Here is a 26,720-nt window from a genome sequence, read left to right as displayed (position 1 = left end):
AAATGGCAGGCAAGCTGGAATAACAGTCAATTTCATAACAGATGGAGGAGGCATTATGCTAACGATAGCTTGCGGCCCATCACACGATGCCTCACGACTACAAGTGTACGAGAAAGCTTTAAGAATGACAACATTATGTTAATCTATGGCAAGAGAAACGCTACAGAATTGAGGAAATATAGGGCAATTAACTTGCTTTCAGTATAGCATGATGTATTTACCAAGGCAATTTCCAATAGCGGCAGGCCAACACTTCAGTTAACCAAGAGAACAGGCTGGCTTCAGACAGGGATACTCTGCAATGGATCACGCCCGTGTCATCATTCAGGTACTTGAAAAATCTTTGAACTACAATCGACCTCTTCATATCGCTTTTATAGGTTATGAAAAGGCCTTTAATGCAGTAGAGGTACTAGCAGTCATGGATGGATGGATGAATAACTTTCTTGAGTTCCGTCGGTGGGCGCGATTAGTGCGCAGCGGGCCGCTCCCAGGTCGGGACAGAGAGGCCATGCCCCTCCGCCGCGTCGCGGGCCCGATGGACAGCCGGCAGCTGTGATTCAATGTCCGAGCTGTGTAGAGCAGTCGTGGAGGCATTGCGTAATCAAGGAGTACAGAAGGCGTACGTGAATATCTCGGGAAATGCCCACAAATATATCACAGCTATCTTGTTTCTTCACAATAAACGAAGAGAATTTTCTACGAAGAAAGGGGTCAGGCAAGGAGACGCAATCTCTCGAATGCTATTCACTGCATGTTTAGAAGAAGTATTAAGCTAATACACTGGGAGGGGCTTAGGAGTGAGAATAAGTGGTGAGTATCTCAACAACCTTTGGTTTGCACAAGACATTGTCTCGTTTAGCAACACTGGAAATGAACTGCAACAAATGATTAAGGATCATAACAGAGAAAGTGCCAGAGTAAATTTGAAGATTAATATGCAGATGACAATAGCCTGGCAAGAGAATACGAATTCATGATCGCCAGTCAGCCTCTAGAACCTGTGCAGGAGTAGGCTTGTCTTGGTCAGTTATTCACAGGAGATCATGAGAAGGAAAGTTACACACAGATAAAAGCGGTTTTCAATGCATACAGCATGCATTACCCAATACAGGCTTAGAGCTTACTACTGTCGTTGCAAAGAAAAGTGTACAATCATTGTATTCTACATGTGCTAAGATATGGGAGAGAAACTTGGAGGTTAACAAAGAAGCTCGATAAGTTAAACACCGCGCAAAGAATGAGGAAACGAAACATGTGAGGCCTAATTTTACGAGACCAGAAGGGAGTGGTGTGGATCAGACAGCCGACGGGGTAGCCGATGCTCTGATCGACATTAACAGAAATAAACGGAGCTGGGCCGGCCACGTGATGTGTAGGACAGATAACCAGTGCACAATAAAGGTTAGAGAATGGGGGCGAAGGGAAGCGAAGCGCAGTCGAGAACGACAGAAGACTAGGCGGAGAATGAAATTAAGAAATTCGGAGGCGCAAGTTTCAATCATGTAATGCAAGTCAGTACCTGGGTAATTGGAGATTGACCATTTCACCAGGTACCGGCTTTCGTCCTGCAGTGGACATAAAGATAGGTTGATGATGATATTTCATAAGTACAACTGACAAATTTTGTTTCAGAGAATAGGTTTTGTATTGGAGTCAGAAACGTTAGATTGGCTTGCCCACAAAAAGATGCCTGGGCTTGCAGAAGAATGCTTGGAATGAATATCTGTTATACGCTGCGGCCAACACACAAATGGCGCACTCATCCATAGATACGTACGCAGACTCAGCCTTCTCTTAAAGTGTCATTAAGGCCTGTCTTTCCTAAAACTGTTAGATGAGCTTCAGTTAGGTGCAATGCGCCAGTAGTACGCTCCAAAGGCTACGAGGTTCCTGAAACTTTAAGCTAGAGCCATAGTAGAAATGCATCGCAACGTTTAGAGATGGTACCTATTGCCGACGCGTAAAACGTGCGGTGCCTTACAACTTACACTGTACACCCTACATTTCAGTTGGGACCTATTGCAGGGCCATTTAAAGGGATTCTAAAGAGAAAAAATTTAGTACTACAAGAATCGTTATTTTCTTCTGAAAAAATTGGACAAACCTCTGTGCACGCCAGGTATACGGGTACATAAAACAATGTCATGTTTCTATGAAACGCTTGGTTGCAAATATATGAGCAAAAGGTGTCGCGTATCGTGTATGATATACCATGAAGCTACTCAAATATTTGTGAGTACACAAAAGGACATTTTAAATAAAATAATCGTCCAAAAAATATCAGTACCATTGAAAATACTTGACACATTACTTTAAGAGGTGGGGCTTATTCTTCACAGCTCTAGCTATTACAAGAATTATTAAATTTGAATGGCGTCATCTTTGGTTGACAGATACTTTAAATGTCGAGTCCTGATCATTTATGAATGTTAGCTTTATGTTAATCAATGTTTTGCATAGTGTTTATGAATCGGGAGCGAGTCGAAGCAAAGCCTTCTTTTTGTTCTACCGATAGTTATTTGTTGCTTCTATTGTTGTGGGCTCCTAGAACCTGTCAGGCCCCATGCTATCATCGCCCTAAACACCGCTGGGATTTTCTTTTACCTATTCTGCACCAATAATTCTTATAAAAATTAGAGCTCTTGCAAAAAATAAATTTTGCCGCCAAATTTATTCTTTCGCTAGAAAACACATTTACGATATTGTCACGTGGTAGTGACGGTGAAGAAGGCAGCGAAACTGTAGTCAGCGAAACTTGCCTTTTATTGGGCGAACGCGTGCCCTTAAAAGAAGGCTACACTCCAAGAACAACGGTAGCGGCAAACACACTCGGCGATCGGCGAAAATCTGATCAGATGGTCAAGCGCTTCAGATTTCATACATCAGTCTTCGATTGTTCCAGAGCAATCGCTGGGACCCGCGTGTCTTCCACAAAGTTCTACATGATTCGCCTGGCGCATACATGCAATCAGATTACACAAGGTTCGGTCACAGACAGCGGATGGAACCATCGATAACATTCCAGAAACTTCCGATACATGCAGGCGTGTCCTGCGTTGTGCGATAACATTTATTAGTTTGACGTAGTAGTTCTGCGGAAACCCGCAAGGTGGAACCCGTATGGGAACCCGTTTCGAGGAACCCGTATGGGTTTCCTTTGTAGCAATTGCTACGAACGGGTGGATGTCTGATTTTCTCTTTATAACATTTATTAGGCGGTGAAACATGGCCGCCCGATAAAGATAAAGAAGTACACGTGTCAATACTCTTCAGAAAGCAACCCGTAACTGCATAGCCGGAAAGTATTTCTCCATCGAAACATCAAAATAAGCTAATAAGGAGTAAAGCATCCTGATCATTTTTGTGTGCTGATTTGATGTGCGTAAATTGTCGAAATAACCTGTTTATTTAAGAACTTGTTGCACTTTGTGTGAGTAGCCGCCAGCAGGCAACTTTTAAAGGAGATAACTGAAACTTTATTTCCAGTGCTATCGTGTTTTGTTTCCTACGCTTTATGTCCCGCGCTCGTATCGTATACTTCCTTTTGTCTTTCATCCGGGTGGCGCTGCCCACCCCTAGGAACATGATCAATCACCAACTCGCCCAGCTTGCCGTGTTATTCCAGTGCTATAATGTCGCTTCCATTGCAACAGGGGGAACAGATTCCCGAGGAATATGTAGAACTTTCTTTTTTGTCGCTTCTATCACGCTAGAAGTAGTCCTTGTAAGTGTAGCATATATTATACAGCATGAGGTAAGGGGAGTGGTAAAAATATCACGCAGCCTTCAGAGATGATGAACAGCTGCAGTCGCATAAAATTTCCGGTGCTTTGCAACAACTTCAGTTGCACAACCTTGACTTCAGTAGGAACCAAGGACTCTGAAGTGGAAGTGAAAGAGTTTATCTGAAATATTGAATTGCTCTTTTACAATACCGAGAAGGTCATGCTTACCAGCTTGGTAAGCGAGAAAGGATTCGCAAAGAAAAGACTGTTGGTGACGCCGTCTTCAATTTCCCTCATCAGCCCAACTTGACGTCACGGGTTCTGAGGATGTGTACTCGAGGTGTAGTTAACTTTATATCAGTGAAGATGGAGTGAATCATATTTCAAAAGAGTAGCGACAGACTCAACTGAAAAAAAAGTTTTACTGCACCAGAATGCCCAAACACGAGAAATTAGTTTGAAATCAGTGACTTCACAATGACACACCGGTGCCGGGGTGTCGGCGCGAAAAAAAAATAACGTTGTCTTTAAGGTTTTCCAGTAAAAATCAACTTCTTACTGACAAACTAATTGAAATAGGGTTTAAAGTTTACTTTGTCTCTTTAAAATGATTAAAGCCTTTCCATTTAGTGCTTTCTAAAGAGCCCCCCGTAGTCAAAGTTAATCTGGAGACCCCCGCTACGGTGCCCCGCATTGCCCGTCTGCTGCTTTGGGAAGTTAAACAGCGTAATTTGCTTTTGGAGTGCGAATAGCAGAGGCATACTTTTGTCATCTCATTGTCTCCAAATTTTCCTTTCAGGAAGAACGTCTTCGTCGCAGAGGATGAGAACATTGGAACGGGAGCCACATTGGGAGAAGACCCATCGCTGCCCTGGCTCGGCGAGGGAGAAGTGTCCGAGTCCGACGCCACGTTGGAGGAACAGGTACATGCACCTGCTAGGGCGCGAAACGGCATCATAACCGGCCGAGGAATGGTGCAGCAAAGTAGCAAGAAAAGTGTGCAAAATGGACCTATTAACGGGATATCAATTTCTTTAGTGAATGAGAGAGTGAAGTTCATGCATTTTCGTGACCATATGCGGAAACGGACCGGAACGGAAAGCCACGACACCTGACTTGGTAGTGTTTGAGGCCCGACAACTGGCGCAGCAAACGGCAGCAGAGCACGAGTGCACGAACATTCATAAAACAAAAGCAAGAGAGAATAATTTCTGTGCCCGACATACAATTGAGGTCACAATCAGTATCTTCAGTATTGATTAACACCTAGAAGGGCTATCTGGTTGCTGGCTTGATGGAACATGAATATAACGGCGCGTTTTGAGGACAGGACACAGAAAGAATGCACACAGGACAGGCGCCGACAATGGACGTCACACAGGATAGACGGCGTCTGTCCTGTGTGCGTTCTTCCTGCGCCTTGTCCTCAAAACGCGCCATTATAAACATGTTCCATTAGGTATTGACATAACAAGTAAACTATAAGGAGACACCTTATAGATGTAAGGAGACTATTTGACTATTTTGGCGCTAAATGGGGCCAGATTGTTGGTGCAAAAAGAACAAAAGAAATGACTGCCAATCTAGAAAGACTACTACTAAGGAAATATGGTATATGAAGTCACACTGCATAGTACTAGTTTTACTAGTAGACTATAAAGAAACTGAAGTTGAAATTGAAGTAATGTGCTTTTCGGGCGAAGTAAGATTATATCAATTATTTTAGACAAAATATTTTTGACGGTGGGCCGCTTATCCGAATTAACGGTAATAACGGATGTGGTACTGAGCTTCGAAAGTAATAGAAATAATGTTCTCTTCATATGGAAATCATATGCCGCGTATAGACCTTAAATAGGGGCAAATATAGATGTTTACCACATCACATGGACGACTTAGCATGATGGTTCAGTAGACATGGCCTCATTTCATATGTTGAATAGAGCACTAGAACGAGAAGAGACAGTGAAGATTGGACGGGAGAAACGCCCTTGTTTTTTCTCCTCATTAGTCCGTGCTGTGGCGCTGGCCTCGCACAGCATTCATGCCGTAACGAACGCACACCACTTACCCCAAACTTTATCTTTCTTCAACAGCATGGCACAAACCTTCCAACCATGCGTTGTCCCTCCCACCATAGCGCTCCAACTATTCCAAACTTTATCTTTATTCGACATCACTGCCCAAACCTTCCAACCACACTTAGTCCTTCCCACCATAGCGCACCAATTATCCCAAATTAAATCTTTGTTCAACATCATTGGCCAAATCTTCCAGCCGCAACTAGTCCTTCCCACCATAACACACCAACTATCCTAAACTTTATTTTTATTCAACATCATTACCCAACCTTCAACCACGCCTAGTCCCTCCCACCATAGCGCACCAATTATGCCAAATTTTATCTATATTCAACATCATTGCCCAAACCTTCCAACCACGCTAGTCCTCCCCACCATAGCACACCCACTATCCTAAACTTTATTTTTATTTAACATCATTGCCCAAACCTTCAACCACACCTAACCCTTCCCACTATAGCGCACCAACTACCTCAAACTGTATCTTCATTCAACATCATTGTGCAAGCCTTCTAACCACACTTATTCCTTCCCTCCATAGCGCACCAATTATCCCAAATTTTGTCTTTATTCAACATCATTGCCCAAACCTTCAACCACATCTAACCCTTCTCACCATACCGCACCAACTATACCAAACTTAATTCAACATCGTTGCCCAAACCTTGCCACTACGCCTAATGCCTCCCACCATAGCACACCAACTACCCCAACCTTTATCTGTATTCAACGTCATTGCCCAAGCCTTCGCCAAGCCTAATTCATCCCACCATAGCGCACAAACTACCCAAAAATTTATCTCTTTTCAACGTCATTGCCAAAGCCTTGAACCACGCCTAATTCCTGCCACCATAGCCAGCTACTGTGCGAAACTCTATATTTATTCAACGTCATTGACCAAACCTTCTAACCACGCTTAATATCTCCCACCATAGCGCACCAACTATCCCAAACTTTATCTTTATTCAACATCATTGCCCAAACCGTCCAAGTACGCGTAATGCCTCCCACCATAGCACACCAACTATCCCAAACTTTATCTTTATTCAACATCATTGCCAAAGCCTTGAACCTCGCCTAATTCCTGCCACCATAGCGCAGCTACTATGCGAAACATTATATTTATTCAACGTCATTGACCAAACCTCCCAACCACGCTTAACATCTCCCACCATAGCGGGCCAACTATCCCAAACATTTATCTTTATTCAACATCATTGCCCAAACCTTCAACCACACCTAACCCTTCCCACCATAGCGCACCAACTATCCCAACTTTATTCAGCATCATTGCCTAAACCTTCCAACTACGCCTAATGCCTCCCACTATAGCGCACAAACTATCCCAAACTTTATCTCTTTACAACGTCATTGCGCAAGCCTTGAACCACGCCTAATTCCTCCCACCATAGCGCACCTACTTTGCCAAACTTTATATTTATTCAACGTCATTGACCAAACCTTCCAACCATGCTTAGTCTCCCACCATAGTGCACGAACTATCCGAGACTTTTATCTTTATTCAACATCAATGCCCAAACCTTCAACCACGCCTAATTTCCCCCACCATAGCGCACCAACTATCCCAAACTTTATCTGTTTTCAACATCATTGCCCAAGCCTTGCATCACGCCTAATTCCTCCCACCATAGCGCAGCTCCTATGCGAAACTTTATATTTATTCAATGTCATTGACTAAACATTCCCACCACGCTTAATATCTCCCACCATAGCACACCAACTATCCCAAACTTTATCTTTATTCAACATCATTGCCTAAACCTTCAACCATGCCTAACTTCCCGCACCATAGCACACCAACTATCCAAAACTATATCTCTATTCAACGTCATTCCCCAAGACTTGAACCAGGCCTAATTCCTCCAACCATAGCGCAGCTACTATGCCAAACTTTATATTTATTCAACGTCATTGTCCAAACCTTCCAACTACGCCTAATGTCTCCCACCATAGCACACCAACTATCCCAAACTTAATCTTTTTAATTAACATCATTGCTCAAACCTTCAACCACGCCTAATTCATCCCACCATAGCGCACAAACAATCCCAAATTTTATCTCTTTTCAACGTCATTGCCCAAGCCTTGAACCACGCCTAATTCCTCCCACCATAGCGCACCGACTATACCAAACGTTATATTTATTCAACATCATTGACCAAACCTTCCAACCACGCTTAATATCTCCCACCTTAGTGCACCAACTATCCCAAACTTTTATTTTTATTCAACGTCATTGTCCAAACCTTAAATCACGCCTAGTCCCTCTCACCATAGCGCACCAACAATCCCAAACTTTATCTTTATTCAACATCTTTGCCCAAACCTTCCAACTACGCCTAATGCCTCCCACCATAGCACACCAACTATCCCAAACTTTATTAAGCATCATTGCCCAACACCCTCCGTGCTTGCTCAGTGGCTATGGTGTTGGGCTGCTGAGCACGAGGTCGCGGGATCGAATCCCGGCCACGGCGGCCGCATTTCGATGGGGGCGAAATGCGAAAACACCCGTGTGCTTAGATTTAGGTGCACGTTAAAGAACCCCAGGTGGTCAAAATTTCCGGAGACCTCCACTACGGCGTGCCTCATAATCAGAAAGTGGTTTTGGCACGTAAAACCCCAAATATTATTATTATCATTGCCCAAACCTTCAACCACGCCTAATTCCTCCCACCATAGCGCACCAACTATACCAAACTTTATCTCTTTTCATCGTCATTGCCCAAGTCTTGAACCACGCCTAATTCCTACTACCATAGCGCAGATACTATGCCAAACTTTATATTTGTTCAACGTCATTGACCAAACCTTCCAACCACGCTTAATATTGACACGTGTACTTGTTTGCCTTTATCGGGCGATACGTTTCACTGCCTAACGAATGTTATCACGCAGCGCAGGACGCGCCTGCATGTATCGGAAGTTTCTGGAATGTTATCGATGCTTCCATCCGCTGTCTGTGACCGAACCTTGTGTAATCTGATCGCGTGTGTGCGGAACGCGAGTAATGTAGAACTTCGTGAAAGGCACGCGGGTCCCAGTGATTACTCTGGAACATTTGACGACTGTTGCATAAAAGCCAACGAGCTTGACCCGCTAATAAGATTTTCGACGATTGCCGACCGTGTTCGCCACTATCGTTGTGCTATAAGTGCAGCCTGTTCTTTGGGCACAGGTTCGCCAAATAAAAGTTAGTTTTTGTCTTTCACAGTATTGCTACTGTGTTCTTCAACGTCACCACCACGTGACAATATCTCCTACCATAGTGCACCAACTGTCCCAAACATTTATCTTTATTCAACATCATTGCCGAAACGTTGAACCATGCCTAATTCCTCCCACCATAGCGCATCTACTATGCCAAACATTATATTCATTCAACATCATTGACCAAACCTTCCAAGCACGCTTAATATTTCCCACCATAGTGCACCAACTAACCCAAACTTAATCTTTAATCAACATCATTGCCCAAACCTTCCAACTACGCCTACTACGTCTCACTATAGCACACCTACTATCCCAAACTTTATCTTTATTCAATATCATTGCCCAAACTTTCCAACATCACCTAGTACTTCCCACCACAGCGCGTTCACTCCACATAAACTCCCCATAATGACTCCCCATAAAACTTTTGACGACGTAGTATATTAGAAATATTTGTATCACAAAGTAGCACAGAAAGACACAATCCCATGAGAAGTTACGGAGAAGAAGCGCTAATCTAATCACTTTATTAAAGATGACTCAAAGCACTTTCGTTGAAGTGTCCACTCGGAAGGACTGTCCTCTTTAAGTACTCCAACTAAGTAATTAACGTAGCGCTTGTTCTTCGTACCTTTCCGTTTGATTGCGTCTTTCTTTTGCCCCCCGCTACCCTCTTTTACAATTTCTCTCGCTGCTTGGTCCTGCCTTATGCCTGGTTCCTCTGCGGTTGCTCACTCTGCATGTTGCTCAACTTTGCATGTGGTTCGAAACGTAGTAGTGACGGTGAAGAAGGCAGCAAAACTGTCACTGACGAAACTAACGCTTTATTAGTTGAACGTGTGCCCTCAAAAGCGTGCTACGCTAGCGGCGAACACAGTCGGCAATTGTCGAAAATCTGATCTGCCGGTGAAGCCCGTCAAGCGCGTCGGCTTTTATACACGAGCCATTGAACGTTCCAGAGGAATCGCTGGTGCCCGTGTGTCCTCCAGAAAGTTCTACACCATTCGTGTCGCGCATACATGCCATCGGATTACACAAGGTTGGGTGACAACAGACAGCGGATAGAACCATTGATAACATTCCAGAAACTTCCGATATATGCAGTCGCGTCCCGCGCTGAGCGATCACATTTGTTAGACGGTAAGAGTGCTCACCCGAAAAAGATAAACAAGCGCACGTGTCAATATTTATTTATTTCTTGGATACGTTTCTGGAGCCAAAGTTTTGGCAGGAAGACTAGAATTATGAGATGTAACTCAGCTTACTGCAACCTAATAGAGAGGAGAATCAAAAGGCACGCATAATAGCATGAGGAAAGTACAAGAGTTGAGGACGGGGTTGTGTAGTTCTGACAGCGTGGAAACAAGGGCAGGTAGAGCCGGTTCTATCAAGTAGTCGTCGCAATGCACAGGAAAATCAGTCAACGTTGTGCCTAGCTTAATGTCTATGGACTATTCTGCCTCAAAAGCTGCGCATCGGAGCTGTGCGTGTGTTCCGAAATATTCCTCGATTCTTGTTGTGAACAACATAAGACATGGATGGGTAGAAGATACTCCAGAACACAGGAAAACGAGGAGTGCAAGGACACCCAGAAGAATCTTGGGGTGGTGTGCTTTCGAGCATTTGTAGGTGGTGCCCACATGCAGCACCCTTCCCACAAAAGTACATTGAGTCCTACATTTATGTCGGCTGCCTTAGCTGTGTGCTTATCTGTGGGCACATCTTTGACGTTTCAATTTACGGATAATGATCGACTTCAGCGTTACGCTGTTATTAGTAATGTTCTTGTTTTCTTTCTATAAAGGGCATTGACCGGTGATCCGAGATTTCGTTTTTGAGGAATGTTTCTGGGGTTCAAAGTCGCGGTGATTTCTGCTTGTCGGCATTCCATTTCTAAAAGGATGGTTTTAGCACGGGTACATTGGTAGAAAAAAAAAGTTGAGTCGACACAGAGCACTCTGTCTTGAGTATTCATTCTTATTCACAAAGTACATTTTTTGTGATCGTTCTCACATTAATCCTTATGTTCAGCATTTCTATGTAGATGTCACTGTCATCTCTAACTCAGTTTCTCAATGCGCTCTTCAGGATCTGCACTGCACTCTTTACAAGGTTACCAAACTTGGGGTGTAGGGGACGATGTTATCAGCAAGAATTCATTAAACTCGTGACGTGAAGCATTGGCAGTTATCTGATTCGATAATTCCGAGAAAGCCATGCGTTGCAGACCGCGGCTTAACTGTCGCGATTACTTCTAAAGGTTTGCTGTTTCGCAGTTTACTAATACGAAGGTATCCTGAGTAGCTGTTTACGCATATCACATGAGCCTTCGTTTAGGTCACACAGGTTTACTGCCACTCGCTCCCAAAGAAGAACAGAAACTTTCTTTGGCAAGAGAGGTTCTTTCATTGGTCGCTTACAGTGTGATGCTTGGCACCTTGAGCACGTCATTGGATAGCTCATGAATATATTTGTATATATGGAAATTTTTCTCATGGGGAACGGAATTAAGAAGCCTTGGCGACAAGGGAGGGGTGGCCTTTCGTCGAGGGTTCGACTGGCCTGGGCTGACCACCGGACTTTATTAATTAATTATTTTATAGAGTAGGATGAGCAATCGTCCTGTCGGTTAGCGCGTGTTCATGCTACTTCGTATTCGTCTTTTCCTATTCAGTTCATGGATACGAGATGCTGAGCACGAAGCACGAAAAATAGCTAGCTGACAGGACGAGTGCTCGTCCTACTCTATTAAGTAATTAGTTAACGAATAATCAGGTAATTATTAAATACATAAAATTTTAATAATCAAATATTTGATTCAATGAATTATTTACACTGCCAGCCTGTAGGTCGATACAGGGTGGAACAACGCATAGAACCTTAGTTTTGATGCTGAGCTAACAACATTGGGATAAGAATTAATATGACAGCAGGTTTTGTGTAGTAGGAAAATTTAGCAAGAGACTAATAGACATAGAAATAGTCACACGAAAACTGTGTCACAAGAACCATGTGACATTTACCATCCAAATCAAGGAATGGCATGCTCTCCCCTTCCACCCCCTCCCCCTCTCTAAAGAAACCTTTATAACCAGGGCTTATTGGCAAGGATGAAAGAAGGGAGCATCTCGGAGAAAAAAATGAAAAGCAGAACATTACGTGACCGTAAGCTGTTTGGTGTACCTCAGTCCATACGCGACTCGTGAATTCCCGGTAAGCGCTGAAAGTTCTTCTTTCATTTTCTTTTTTTTCGCACTACATTTAGGTGCTGTTCAAATTCGCCGGAAATATATCAGGTATCTAACCGGTTCACGGCCGCATGCGTACGGGAGGCTCCGAAACCAGGATCTTAGAAACATTGAGAAATACTATGTTGTGTAACCTCTTGCGATCAGGAAAACCCATATATTGCGGATAATTTAAGCATTTTTTCAGGCACGTAGGATCCTCTGGGCTGAAATTCTCATACATAAGGTGACCTGACAGCGCACAGGGTTATCTGACTAAGCCAGCTTGGATGCTTGGTTACCAGAGTCACAAGTTCGAATCCTCGCGTTTATTTTTAAGGTGGTAACTCGAATTGACGTCCCTCATTACACTACATCTCCAGGCTTGGAGTGGCGCCTGACACGGGCAGAAACGCCGGGAGCAATTGGGCTACCCTAATCCAGCTACAACCAAACTATGAAGACCAACTAAGCTTCAACAAGACACTCCCTCACCAGAACAGGAATTGGCCTCCCTGGTGCAGTATTCGGTCACGCCCTCCGAAATCACTCATTCGATTAACCAATGGCTCTCAGTCCCCAGCAACTGTTCAGCACCCGACCAAGGTGGCGGTCAGACCTGTAATGCACCAGAGGGCGCTAAGAATCTCTGGACCCGGACAGGCCGCCCATGAAACTGACCTTTGCAACGTTTAACACCTGAACTCTCTCGAATGAAGCTAGCCGAGAAGGACTCTTTGAGGAACTATCAGGCATTTTTTGAGATATCATTGGCCTTAGCGAGGTTAGAAGAACTGGGGAGCCTTATACAGTGCTCAATAATGGCCACGTGCTCTGCTATAGAGGACTTACAGGTAAGAAGAAGTTAGGAGTAGGATTCCTAATCCATAAGGACATAGCCTGCACAATTGACGAATTTTATAGCAATTATGAGAGGGTAGCAGTAGCCACATTAGAGCTGTTGAAGAAATATGATGATGAAGAAATAGAACAGATTTATGAAGAGGCTGAATAAGCGATGCAAGAAGTGCAAAATTACTATACTGTAGTCATCGGTGACTTCAATGCAAAAGTGGGGAAAAGGCAGGCTGGTTAACAAGCAGTTGGCAACTACGACGTGGAATTTAGGAACACTCGAGGAGAGATGTTGGTTGAATTCGCGGAAAGGGATAAGCTGCGAATAATGAGCACCTTTTTGAGGAAGCATTCGAACAAATAGTGGACCTGGAAAAGCCCTAATGTTGAAACAAGAAATGAAATTGATTTCATACTTTCTGCGGATCCCAGCATAGTGCAGGATGTGTAATTGTTAGGTAGGGTAAAGTGCAGTGATCATAGGTTAGTGAGGGCTAGGATTCACCTCAATGCGAAGAGAGAGAGAGAGAGAGAGTAAAATTGATCAAAAAGAAACAGGCCCACCTAGACGCAGTAATGGCAAAAGCAGACCAATTCAAGTTGGCACGTGCAAACAAATATGCAGCCTCAGAACAGAAAGACGAAGATTACATAGAGGGGGTGGCATGCGTGTGCTGCAGGAAAATCACGGAAACGACTCGACACATCGTGATAGAACTTCAAGATACGGATTGACCCAGCGATTCCCATAGGAAGTGTCCACCTTCCAGAAACATTGCGTTTCAGAAAATGTGGAAAGATTAACTAGTCGGCTGTCGAGGTAGGTAAGAGACGATTAGATTATTGGCGGAAGAAAAGAAGGCAAGGGATGGATAGAACTGCAGACAGTGCAAGTGTAGGTAATGGAGCAGTATTGCGGTACGGCTTTTAAATAGTAAAGTTAAGATCGAGTTTAGATAAGCAAAAGGCTATCTATAGCGAGAGATGTAGCAAAATATGCTTAAATCAAGCAAGCTAGAGGACAATTTGTCTACTCACCGTTTCAAAGGCGATACCAATAAACATATTCACCAGCGCAGCCTTGACAACCGCTTGCATCCCCATAAGCAAATAATTACCGCATTTTCCCCCTTTAAGTCAAGGCAAGTGACTCTGGCAAGGGTTACATTGGTGAACACGAACAATTAAATGCGTCTTTGCGGAATTTGAGCAGGAAAAGGGCAGTGGTAAGCGCAATTTTTTAAATATAGCTTAACGCTGTATATGCACGTTCCTGTACATATTAGCCCTTATATGAAACCTGGCAGCGCGGCATCTTGTTCTGCAGTTGTGTGCAGTTCTCTAAAGGGCATCTTCTCAGACTTTCATAAATTAGCAAGGAGTTCTAGCTTTCCGCTGCAAGTGTTTTCACTTCGACGTGTTCTACAGTCCCTGCTGAGAAAGTCCGCAAGGAGCAACGCATTCGTTTTGTAGCAAGTAGTATTCTGGATGCATACAGGGGAGCCTATGCTGTCTGAAATAATTTGTTTTAGAGGTGGGCAAATATTCACTTTTTTGAATACGATTAGAATGGACTATAAGTATGGAACATGGAATCAAATCAAATGCAGACGCATATAGTTACAGCACGAATATTTATTTCGCCGTAATTGGGTAGCACGCTTCTACTAGGTAGCGTCAAAAACAGAGGCAACTAAATGATTCAAATGATGAGTTTTATACACAACATTACCAATTTCTGAAAAGAAAAGGCTCAAATAAGCTCTGAAACAATTTAGAATCCAGTTGCAATCAAGTTGTGCAAGAAGGAGCGGCTGCTATAGGACTATAGCTTTCAGAATACATGCAGTAAACGAATGGTTGCTGAAGAAAGGATCGGAAACAGTTGATAGATGCGCTTTGTATGTGCTGTTTTCATCCCTGTGGTTCAGCTTTGCAGCACTGCTTTTAACACACAAGTATGACATTGCAATGAGGCCCAACGCAAGCCTTAATCACATTCCTTGCCTCTTTGGTTCTCACGTTAACAGGTCTCGAAAGCACTGGACGCCGTCATCGAAGAGAGCAAGATGATTTCGTCTCAAGAGAAGCCGCGCGAGTCACAAAGTGCGAACGCCTTTGCAGACCCTGCGACCCGTCAACCGTCTGTCGTCGAACAGATACAGTGTCAGACGCTATTGACCTTTGCAGAACGTGTTGGCGAGCCAGGGGACAGTGACGATGACACATGTCCTAGCCTTGGACACCCTGCGAAAGTGGTGACACAGAGAAACGGGCAACTCTGCCAAAACCAAGGGACCGCAGCGAATAGTTCCGAGTTCACCCATCGCGAAAAAGATACGCTGTCCACGCCGTCGACGTTCGGCACGACGGCGGAGCACTGCAGTGTCCTGTCAAACGCAGGGCTCAATGCCAGCGGGACCATTCTCTCTGAGCGCGAAATCGACTCGGGGATTGAAGGCGCTCGCTTGGTAAATTCTTCGAAGGCTCTCCGTAAACTTGCGGGAAGCGAGAAGGGGTCAGAGAATCTGAGCCAGCCTGCGGAGAGCGTTGCCGAATGCGAGAAGCTCGGCGGTGACTGCACAGAGGACACTGAAGCTACCAGCATACCTTGTCCGGCCACCAAAGTCAAAGAAAACGTTAACGAATCAGCATTCTCTGATGAAGTGTTAAACATCACAGAGAGGCCGATCGAGGCTCTAAGTGAACGGGAACACTCGTCACATGTACAGCGTTTGTCGATAATGGCAGTGACTTGCATGGACAAGAAGGATAACGTTGCCGTAGTTGCTCCGCGCACGGTTAACCAGGTACACTTGGATGTGCCGTTTGCAACAAAAAACGCAGGAAACGTTGTGATGGAACCGGAAGTGGTAGAATTCAGTGGCATCTTTGAATGTGACTGGGATGATGCTTTACCGGAGTCATCAGAGCCTGATATAACATTCGGCTCCTCGACCGCCGTCGAGTTTGAACCATCGCCTTACATTGTCGACAATTTCGCCAGCAATGCTAAGTCGGTGCAAACAATCGGCTGCAACCAGCAGAAACAAGAGCGTCACACAGAAGGCACTCCAATACGTTATAGTATTACTTCTCATTCGAAGCGATCAGTGGTGCCATTCGAACGGGGTGTATCATCAACGCCGTTATCAGGAGGCATTGACAAAGCAACACACGTTAACAAGGAGCTGGCACATTGCTCAAGAGCATACAGCATTGAACGAGGCGTCAAGACGTCCTTTGTTTCCAGTAATTCTCCCCAAATGCACACTCGGGTGACGCCCTTTGGCTCCAGCGCCGTCTTTCCAGCTGCAAGAACTCCTTCCTTGGAAGAAGAGAACGAAAAAGCGGGTACAAAGTCCCGAGCCAAAAGGTGCTGCGAACCGGAGCAGGACGCGCTTGCAGAAGGTTGGAGTACTGAAATTTTTGAAGGTATGCCTGACAAAGTTACTGCCACCGAATCGACCGCAGGTAGGTGGGATACAACGGGCAACAGTGCCTTCGGTTCGCCGGTGCTGGATTGTCCAATAATCGATGAAGAACGGATTACGCTGCAACCATTCGCGGATGACCAGACAGTAGATAGTTCATTGATTTCAAATACTGGCCACAAGGTGAGACTAAGAGAACAAACAGAATCACCCAGCAAGTGCTTCTCCGCAAAAAACTCCGGGTATACTTACGCCAAAGTTCCGGGAGACCTTTCAGAAGAGGTGTCACCACGCCGTAAAGTTAGACTAGAAAGGCTCAAGGAAAACATGAGCACCACAAAACTTGGAGCTCGCCGAAAGATAAGCGATTGGTATAAACCACTGAGCGGCGACACCAAGAAGCAAACTGGCATAGGAGAAAACGGGAGAAGCAGCGAATTTGCTAGAGAGAAACAACAAAGGAACACTCGCATGCTCGACTCGTCGGGGATATTCCGAAACAAACGCAAGAGGAAGCCGCTGTGCGATCAGTCCAATCGCATCACGCGGTACTTCCCCGCCAGAAAGTGCTCCGCGACAGTGCCGCTAGCGCTATGTGGGGACAAGACGTTGAACGCAGGCGCTCACCACCTGCCCGACCTGACAAAGTTTAGGTACAATCGCGTGGATGCTCGTTCCAGGACACCTGTCAATGGGAGTACCTCTGCGTATAGTACGCTGAACGAGGCAGAAGATCATTATGGTTGTAACGCCGACTTGCCGCCCAACAACACTTCTTTTGGACACAATTTGTCAGAAAGCTCTGACATGTCCGATTCAGCAGACGCTGGCACTGCATATGTGTGGGCAGCTCGCAATAATAGCGTATCTGGGTCCTTGGTTGCCACAAGCAATATGCAATACGCAGGCTGGCAAAACAAGCCGTCGCTACTCGGTGTCATCAAGCATCCAGCACGTTGGGAAAATGACCCTCGGAAAGTACCTGGTAGGGTGGGGGTTGGTCAACTCACAGCCGATACCGATGGTGGTGTAGTGAAAAACCTCAGTCGTTCCAATGACTTCAAAGACGACTGTCCTGAAATCCATGCTGGAATCGCTGCCAACTGCTCCGAAACGTCCCCTGGCAGTCAAATGCCACACGTCAGGACAAGTGATGTTTCACGCTCGCGAATGCCTGGAGCAAAGCGTAATATGACTGAAGATGTTCGGGATGTTTCGCCCCCTCTTGAAGTAGCTTCGAACGCTCAATTTTCTCGCGAATGGGAACTCGGCCCTTTTAACGGGAAACAAGGCAGTGATCATATTTTAGGATTTCCATGGGGCTTCGCAGGTTCGCGGTCCACGGACAATGCAGAATTCAGCTTTGAGCAGAGACCCCAAGAACACATTAGCAGAGAAATACCATGCACAAATGCCGAAACAGGTTATCACTGTGGTGTTTGTCATGCTAACGGGGAAGTCAGCGACTCCGGTGTTCTGCCCTGTGAATCATCGAACGGCTTTTACGAAGCTATTACATTCAACGGCGTCGGCATGCTCGCAGCAGCGGAACAGCGAAACGCGCAAACACAGGCGTTTGAAGACTCACAAGACCACGCTTATCGTGATGTCCTCGAGAACCAACGTGGCATCTCCACGACAGGAGAACGGGAACATGATTTGCGTAAAGGGAGAGATGTTTTCCACGACGCCTCGCGGCTTCTCGGCAGGGAACATCAGAATAGACCCTGTGAAGATGACGCAGTCGCCAGCTGTTCCAACGAGCAATTCTCCTTTGACAGAGCTGGCGAATACGACGCGGACGGGCGGGTGGCATACGCCGAAGGAGGAATAGCAACGTGCCGCGACGACTCTTGGGACAGGCGTGACGGTGCGACAGTGCAAGCTACCGAGGAAGATGAGCGGCGCGTGCTGCAAATAATTCAAGATACACTGCGAGGACCGGTCCTTCAGACACTAGGAAGGTCTTCTGCTTCGCAGAAAGCGCACGTCGCCCTCAATCCTAAGCGCACGGCAACTCCTGTGAGCGTTCCTGCGAGGCAGCATGCGGCAGTGGCGGAGGCATCCAGCTCGACGAATATTGGCGCCCAACGCACACGGTGGTTGCAAGGTGCCGCCACTGTGGCGCAGATCACCGCGGAAGACCCCGCCAGAAGCGCTGAGAATGGAGAGTCCCGCAAATCTGCACTCCGTTGGCCGGGCCACCTCAACGTGCGCAACCTCGCCGCGAAACTGGTGATGCCGCAGCAAGAGCGGAAACAGGTGGACAGGACAGCGATTGAGCAACTGCTTAAGCCACCAAAGAGCAACAACCCGCTAGCCAACAGTTTCATGACCATCAGGGGCGTGAAGATCCTAGGTCCGAATGATGCCGCGAAACCCCCTAAGTGACGCTATTATCGTCATCACGCCCTCACGGGAGAATGCTGTTCTGTCACAGAGTGAATGCCCGCTTCCGCAGGTGCAATCCTGATCTGTGCTGCGTGTCCGTGTACACAGCTAGGTGTGGTGTTCCAGATACTGCGACCCGGGCTCGTTTGAGAGTGCCACATTCCGGAAACTCTTAACACATTTGTGCCCGTCATAGAAGCGAAGCGAACAAGGCCGTATTCTGCACTTCCGGGGCGGTGAAATATCCGAAAAGACTACGCTCGTCTGCAGGGACATGCTCTGTGTTTTGTTTTGAGTCATTGTAGGCAGACAGCTTGCGAGCAATGTCGCGATGACGGTGAAGTGACCGCATTTCCGATTTCTTGAAGAGCGCAGTCACCTTCCTTTGCTACCCTGTGTTCGTTTGTATTCACTGTTGACGCGCTTAAGCCAAGAGGGAAGACCATAAATCTCTGTACAAGATATTTGCAGGGCCGCAGGTAAGCTAACTTGCGCGGGCACAAATATTTCATACACGGTGTTTCTTACACACCGTGTCGCAGCTAATGCGGGCTAAGCTGATTAAAAAAAGAGCGCTACAATATATGACGATGGTGCCAAAAGTGCTCTGTCAGCGATAGCTTTGCTCCCGCTGGTGCATTTTTCTGATAGTATTGATTACCTAATGAGTCAAAATTAAAGGCCAAGTTAAAGTTGCTTGCAGGATTGCGTAAGCTCGAATGTGAAATGGTGCATCGCACATGAAAACAGCATATTCAACAGCTTCCGAATCACTACGTTTTCCGCAGTTATATTTCTCGCGGCTCAATGTCGTGGCGCAAAACACGGACAAGAATGCGAAGTGAAGGCGGGCAAATGAATGAGCACGGCTCGATGGCTGACTTGGTGACCGCGAAAAAGTGACGAGGTGGTGGCGTAGCTGTTGGCTGCTTCTACGAGCAAGCAGTTGGGTCACGATGTTTGCTGGAGCACTGCGCACTGGCTTAGGGCGGCGATACGACTAAAACAGTGCAAAAAATAAAAGAAAAATAAAAGCAAGCCAGACATGGTTGCGTGCTAGAAAGCACTATGTCACCGTTTAGTTTTCTTGCGGTCACACAGTCAGACATGGAGTCTTTGAAACCCTTTGCGAAAGCGTCGTTCTCTCGCATGCGACCCGCGCGGGCCCTTCGTCACTTCGCATTCTATTTCGCGTTTAACGCCGCAACGTCAAAACGCGGAAAAAATAACTGGGGCAAATGTAGCGATTTGGAAACGGTTGAGCACACGTTTTCCAATGCGACGCACCGTTTGACACTCCAGCTAATGCAAATACGCGAGTGATGCTTAATTTAGGCAACTAGATTTGAGTAATTACCCTATGAACAATAACAGAAAAATTTGCCAGCGTGCGCAATGCGACTGCTCACAAAACACCATTGGTCCCATCGCTGTTTCTCTTAGCCCCGATTAAATTAAAAAAAAAACTTGGTCCACGTTAGCTGGGACACTCGGTATATCGTTGTTATTCAGCGCGCGTGCTATGTTACATGTTGACAGGTTCTGTTACGGTCTATTACATTTATGCTTATTTTCAATGCAGCTAAGCTTTGCTGTCGTCTTCACAAAAATAAACATTACAAGTTTTTTTTTTTATTTTGCTTCCGGTGCCTTGCACTATTGCTTGAAAGTTCGTGTTCCTTTCTAGCTTTTTCTTCAAGAACGTGCGGCGTCAGATATATACTACGTGTATTAATTCACAGACGTTGTGGGGAAATATGTTGCGTTTGCTGAGAGTTAGTCAATGTTGGTAATAATCAATGGGGTCACACAAAGATGGAATGAGCTGATGATAAGGGGGCGTACAAAGAAGCTGACCTGAAGCCAACGTTTCGAAAGGAGCGCCATCATCCGTGTACGCCTTGGTGAAGAGAACTCCCTTTGTAAAAACCGATCGGATACCACAAGTAAAGGCTGACTTCTAACTAGTTGAACAATGAACACAAGAGAGTGCATACCCCAAAGAAAAAAAAATAACTGGCAACGCCATCTCAGAATGTCTGCCGACGTTAATGCAATTTCCATTGAAAACGATGTAGCGATCGACACTCCAGCTTGCCACCGCTGAAGCAGGCCATGCATGAGGCAGGTAAGGCAGCCAGGCTCCTCTGACAAGCTTCCCTCTGGACACCGTGCGCCATCTGGTGGCGCGGCTGCAATTTTCTCGCGTGTCGGGTGCTGGCGCGTGCCTAAACATACACTCAGACGAGATTGGCCGCATGTTTATCGCGCTTACTCGACTGCGCCCAGCAACGGAGAAATCGGTCAAAGGGTTATCTCGTAAAAGAGTTCGTGCATTTTACGTCCATTTGAATTGGCGGCGTCGGAGTTGGCCCCGTGCTAAAGTTTGCTTTAAGGGGCCCCTCGTAAGGCCCCATAGCAAATATTGGTGATACGCGGGAAGTTGTTACGTGCCATCAAGAGAGTTCCCTACCGCAAGCATTTTTGAATCGGTTTATTAATGGCAGAGATAGAAGCGCCACGAACCCATCTTTTCAGGAGGCCAGCTTCACTGACAACATAGAATGTCTCTCCACGTGAAACGTATAGCCTCCGCAAGCAAAATTCCTCGCCTGCGTTCTCCCATACCGGAGCCGGAAAATCGTGTCACACATACGTCACGGACACCGTAGTTTTTTTGTTCTAGCGTATCTGTATATGGCTAGGTTCTGGAAAAAATTGTGTGTGTCTATCCAGTCGTGTAGATAGAGAATTTCTCCTCGTACATGAGCCAATCCCGAAGATTGTGCAATACCGGTCCAAGCCGCGGCGGAGGTGAAGCACGCTTTAAGCACTCCGCCAACTTGCAAAAATAAGTGAAATATGTTAGGTCCAAGTACAACCCGTAAAATATATTAAGTTGATAAGAACAGATACTACACTTTGACCCGCGATGGCCATGTGTACGTTCGCACTATTTCTCGGCTTTCCAAGTGCTTGCGTATCTCCTTTCCATTCCTTACACTTTCCCGTGGTGGCGGTCCCGTAAGCGTGCTGCTTGCCAGGACCACGAAGCGGAAAGAAATGCGAACCGACCACATGGCCTGATCCCGCATTCATGGAACGTTGCCCCGGCGCAACGGCCAGGTTTCAGAGGTAGTTTGTGGGGAACTAATTTGGTGTGGCCTGTGTTGTGTGGGACCGCATGTGGTTTTCGAGTGACCTCACAACCACTGCTGCATTGCGGGACGTCGATCAACGCGCGATTGCCTTGGCGACGCTAAAGAAGTGTGTGCCCTTGGAGCACGCTGATGTGCGTGCCTATTCTACGTGCCGGGATTCGTTTGTAAAGGGTGTCGCGCCGCGTTTCGCAGCAATACACGGGTATGTATACAGGCCGGTGCCTCTTCATCTTCCGAGGCTCAACGTCATGGAGGAGCGACTAGTCGCATCTCGCCATCCATTTACATGCATACGGTGTTTGGTACACGGCAATTAACAGTTCGACATTAAGGGGCCCTCGTATAGAGCTTTGCTGGTCATCCACCTCCACTGAGTGGAATGGCACTGAATTTTTGTTTATTGCGATAGCAATTACATAGACACTCCAGGCGCATTTCCAGCGTTTTCGTCATCGTCATCGCAGTGATGTTTCGTATAAAGCTCGAGTGCTATAACATCGCGGCCAAGCACCGCATGCTGTGGGTGCGAGTGAAACGACGCAAGGGTGAGCCGACAAAGATGATAGCTCAACGCAGTGCGCGAAAGGGAAGAAGGCGGGGAGGATGCGCGCCGTGTTCCATCGCGCACAAGGCAGCAGTGGGCGTTCTACTCCGGCAGAGGCTGCGCGCGGCGCGTGCCCTCTCTTGCAAGCGACCTTCGGGGAATAGCAAATGTAGACGCGTTGAGTGCTTGTACATTGCTGTGAGCTTTATTCTCGCCGCTTAGTTCGCGCTGAAGCAAGCGATAGCAAGAATTCACTGACTGCTGCTGTCGCTCTTCCTCACCTTAGCGTTCTGTCAGCGAGTATCCGTGGTCATCGAGGGAGATTTGTTCATGCTTGCCTGTGTGCGCATGACGCCATACTTATTTAGGTAGTAATCGAATGTTTAGACGTTTATAGAGCGGATAAGACTACTATCGTTGCTTCGCACAGCTGTGTAATAGTTTGTTATCGCAATCTATGCTTCGCCTTGTGGGTGACCTGCAACATTTTAAAAGCGAAGCTTTCCTTTGCAAACGCCGCCGAGTTTCGTGACCGCGGTTGTGGATTGGCTGATCTCTTGCCGAATAGGCCAACCAATCAGCAGAGCACGCACGCCACTACGTTCCTTGCACCCCCATCAGATGGTGCTTGCCCACGCGAACCCAGAAAAAAGAAAGAACTTGGGCAAATCCGTATTATAACACGAAGGCATGTGCCTGCCTATTTGAGGCTCGAGCTGAGTGACTAAAGACAAACACATACCGGAGCGAATATTCGCAGTTAGTTGAGGAATGTATGTGCTGTAGCAAAAATCCGGAGATCACTCTGCACATCCCAGTGTAATGCGAACGGATTCACTTAGTGAGAACCGGAGGTATCGTTGGTGCTCCTGCAGTGCGTGGCTTTAAAGGTGGAGGGACGCGTCAACCGGTTAGCAGTGGAGATAAGCAAGAGACGTTCAGGGTAGTTGTTGTTGTTGTTGTTGTGGACTGTGATGCGTGCGGCTCCTAACCACGATGGGGGATTGGCCAAGGAATGGGTGGAATATTCGAAATTATTATGGAGCATAAATTTCCCAATAGCTATATTTCAATAGCTATTGCATCGCATTGAATAGCGCAAAATTACCTGTTAAATAAGATCAGGAAGGTCATATTGAATGAGTGATAAATAATTTAAAAGTAAAAACAAAAAGAAAGGAATTTAGCAGGGCATTCGTTTAGATTCCGTAAGCAATGCTCGGACAGCAAAGCATGCATCCCTGTGGCTGAATCCCGAAGTGGACGCTCCGAACGAAAGAATTGCAGGTTCTGTCAAGTCCAGGCCAATTCTTCGAAAAGGTATTTCCAACCATCTTTTTCTCACCGCAATAAAGCGGCGACAAGATAGAAGAAAGTGGTGTATCGTCTCTTCCTCATTACAAAAAGAACAGAGGGGTGAGGGAACCAAACCCGGCCTGTGTAAATAGAAATTCAGCGAGGGTATGCGGCAGCGTAATTTGGTGAGGCAGACCTCAAGCATCTTTGTGTCACAGGATTCGCTATGCCAGGGAAATGCCAGGTGCTTACACTCTGGAGAAGCAGTAAAATGTGGGTTTGATAAGATTAATCTTATTGATCGCATCCGAAATCTTGCCGCCGTGATCTGTGCTGTCACTGGTAGAATAGGAAGAACAGGGCCGGATAGTGATGCATTTGCCAGTGAATCAGCAGTTTTATTAAAAAACAAACCTTTATGCTCTGGCACCCACATCAAATGAACACATTGCACATGGGCTGGAACTAGTAAGTGGAAGAGTTTTAGCATGGGTGACTCATTAGTAGCGGTAGGGCAAGAGCATACAGAAAGGGAGTCAGTCAGAATGGCAGCCGTTGTAATCATTGGGTCTAATTTACGTAAAGCTAGGATTACTGCTAACAACTCGGCCAGAAAAATGGGGACAAAATCAGGCGACCTTGAAGAAAAAGACCACTCGAGTGCAGGACAAAATATTCCAATGCCAGCTTTTTCCTCGCACTGTGAGGCATCTGTTGCAATGATAACGTTTGTTTCTAGGGTGCTTAGGTGGTCTTGCAACATGGTGTTTAAGATGCCGTAAGGGAATAGTTTCGCGTGGTTTGGGAAAATGTCATCGAACCTGACCCCTGGGTAATTTGAATGCGTATTATAATGAAGCACCTCGCGAATTTGCACATTTAGTTGTTCAAGTAACGTTTGCACAAATCTAATCTGTGGTCTATGAAACCTGGGCCAATGAATAGGAAAAAATAATTCTGGATCAGAGAGGAAAATAATTTGAAGGCGGTTTAATGGGGATTCATACAGCCTTAAGAAAGTCTGAATGGTCAGATGGTGAAATCGGCATAATATGGGTGGGATTCTTGCCTCCAGATATAATACGGCATTCGAAACGTATTTCGGAACGCCTAAGCACAGACGTGGCACCTCTCGTTCCAGCAAAACTAGCGGGCAAAGCTTGTATGCTGGAACACCCGAGAATAAAACGCATCCAAATTCTAACACCGGACGAACACACATCTTATATACCATGAAGAGGGATTTTCTTCGCATACTTGTTCTTCGGTTGCTCAACTTGCGCAAAATGCCCATTGAACGAGCTCCTTTTGTCGCAATATATTAAATATGTGGCCGCCAGTTAAGATTTCCGTTGTAAATAACTCCAAGGTATTTTAGTGACTCTACTTGTGGGATATCTTCGAGATGATAGTTAAGCGATATGTATACTGGGTCTTTAACGGGAAAAACAAGAATAGCACACTTATTATAGCATTCAGGTTTAAGTGTAAGCTATCCAGCCAGCCTTCCAGTTCCCTTAGATACGGCTGCAGTATTTCGTAAAGAGAGTATATGTCGCTAGCCATACGAAAAAAGGCAATGTCATCAGCATAAACGTATGTACTGACACCTGGATGAACGGGGATTCTGCTCAGTAAAATATTAAATAATACTGGTGAAAGTACCGATCCCTGAGGCACACCTCTTGTTTGCTTATATTTACTGGAAGAATAGCCGCTTCGAAAACAATAGAACTCCCTGTCTTTTAAATATTCATGCACCCATGCTACAATATAGCCTGGAAAACAATGGCTCTGTAACCGATTCGTTAAAATTGTATGTTCAATGCTGTCATAGGCTTCACATATATCTAAGGTAACTAGAGCCACGTATTGTTTTTTCTGTCTGGCGATGTTAATGCGGCTTTCAAGGTCTACATGCGCGTGCCATATTGAATAGCCAGATCCAAATCCAATTTGACACGGACTCAACAATCGATTGTCGTCAATAAACTCTATTATATGTCCGAGAAGCACTCTTTCAATAAGTTTCGCTATGTTTGATGTCAACGCAATTGGTCTGATGTTGTCGACAGTACACCCTGCCCCTTGTTTTTTAAGTGACGGAATAATTTTGGCGATCTTATATTTTTGTGGAATCCATGCGTTACTAACAGAGTAGTTTAGCAACTTCAGAAGCTCACGTGGAGCTGCTTGAAAGAAAATCTTCAACATTGCATTTGTTATGCCGTCCGGGCCAGGCGCTGTTGTTGGCAACTGTAACATAACCTTTGCTACTTCCGAATAGCATATCTCCTTGTAGCCCGAGAATGCAGGATAAAAAACAGAAGTTTGAAGGCGCATTGCGAACCGACTCTCCAGTCCTTTAGCCAGTAGTTCTAAGGACTCCTGCATTTCCTGTGAGGTATAGACGATTGAGTCTACATTAATGCTCATTGGGAGTTTGTTTCTAAAACGAAGGTAATTAAATAAAGCACGTTTGTTTATGGATTTAGATAGATAATCAATATGGTTTTTATCGTACTCATCTTTTGCATGTTTAATAGTATGTTTGAAGATTGCCGAAATAAATTGATAACCTTTCCAATTTTGTGGGCACTGATTATACAGAAGTTTTTTCCAAGCAGCTTTCCTTCTTCTATAAGCACCTGTGCACTCGCTGTTCCACCAGGGACTAGATGAGGAACGCTTTCGTGAGTTTCGTTTTCGAAAACGTTGCGGTTTGCAACGATATTTATGAAGAAATTACCGTCGTAATTAAAACATTTG

At 45.7% G+C, this 26,720-nt stretch overlaps 1 protein-coding gene and 1 pseudogene across 2 annotated transcripts in view; one reads left to right on the top strand and one right to left on the bottom strand.

The window, feature by feature from the left end:
• The window catches only part of LOC135911246 (uncharacterized), a 104,175-nt gene extending 83,625 nt beyond the window's left edge, over positions 1-20,550 (top strand). For both annotated transcript variants that reach the window (XM_065443438.2, XM_065443439.2), the window contains 2 exons: positions 4,528-4,651; positions 15,156-20,550. In XM_065443438.2, the coding sequence (XP_065299510.1) occupies positions 4,528-4,651; positions 15,156-18,950 (3,919 nt within the window). In that variant the 3' untranslated portion in view covers positions 18,951-20,550. The remainder of the gene's footprint in view (positions 1-4,527; positions 4,652-15,155) is intronic.
• Positions 20,551-21,710: 1,160 nt separating this feature from the next.
• On the bottom strand, positions 21,711-21,884 carry LOC135911267 (U2 spliceosomal RNA; annotated as a pseudogene).
• Between the last annotated feature and the right edge of the window lie 4,836 nt (positions 21,885-26,720).

The sequence above is a fragment of the Dermacentor albipictus genome, chromosome 9, assembly GCF_038994185.2.
Source record: "Dermacentor albipictus isolate Rhodes 1998 colony chromosome 9, USDA_Dalb.pri_finalv2, whole genome shotgun sequence".
NCBI classification, from domain to species: domain Eukaryota; kingdom Metazoa; phylum Arthropoda; class Arachnida; order Ixodida; family Ixodidae; genus Dermacentor; species Dermacentor albipictus.
Note: the sequence above shows the minus strand (reverse complement) of the source record. Positions and strands in the feature narration are given on the sequence as shown.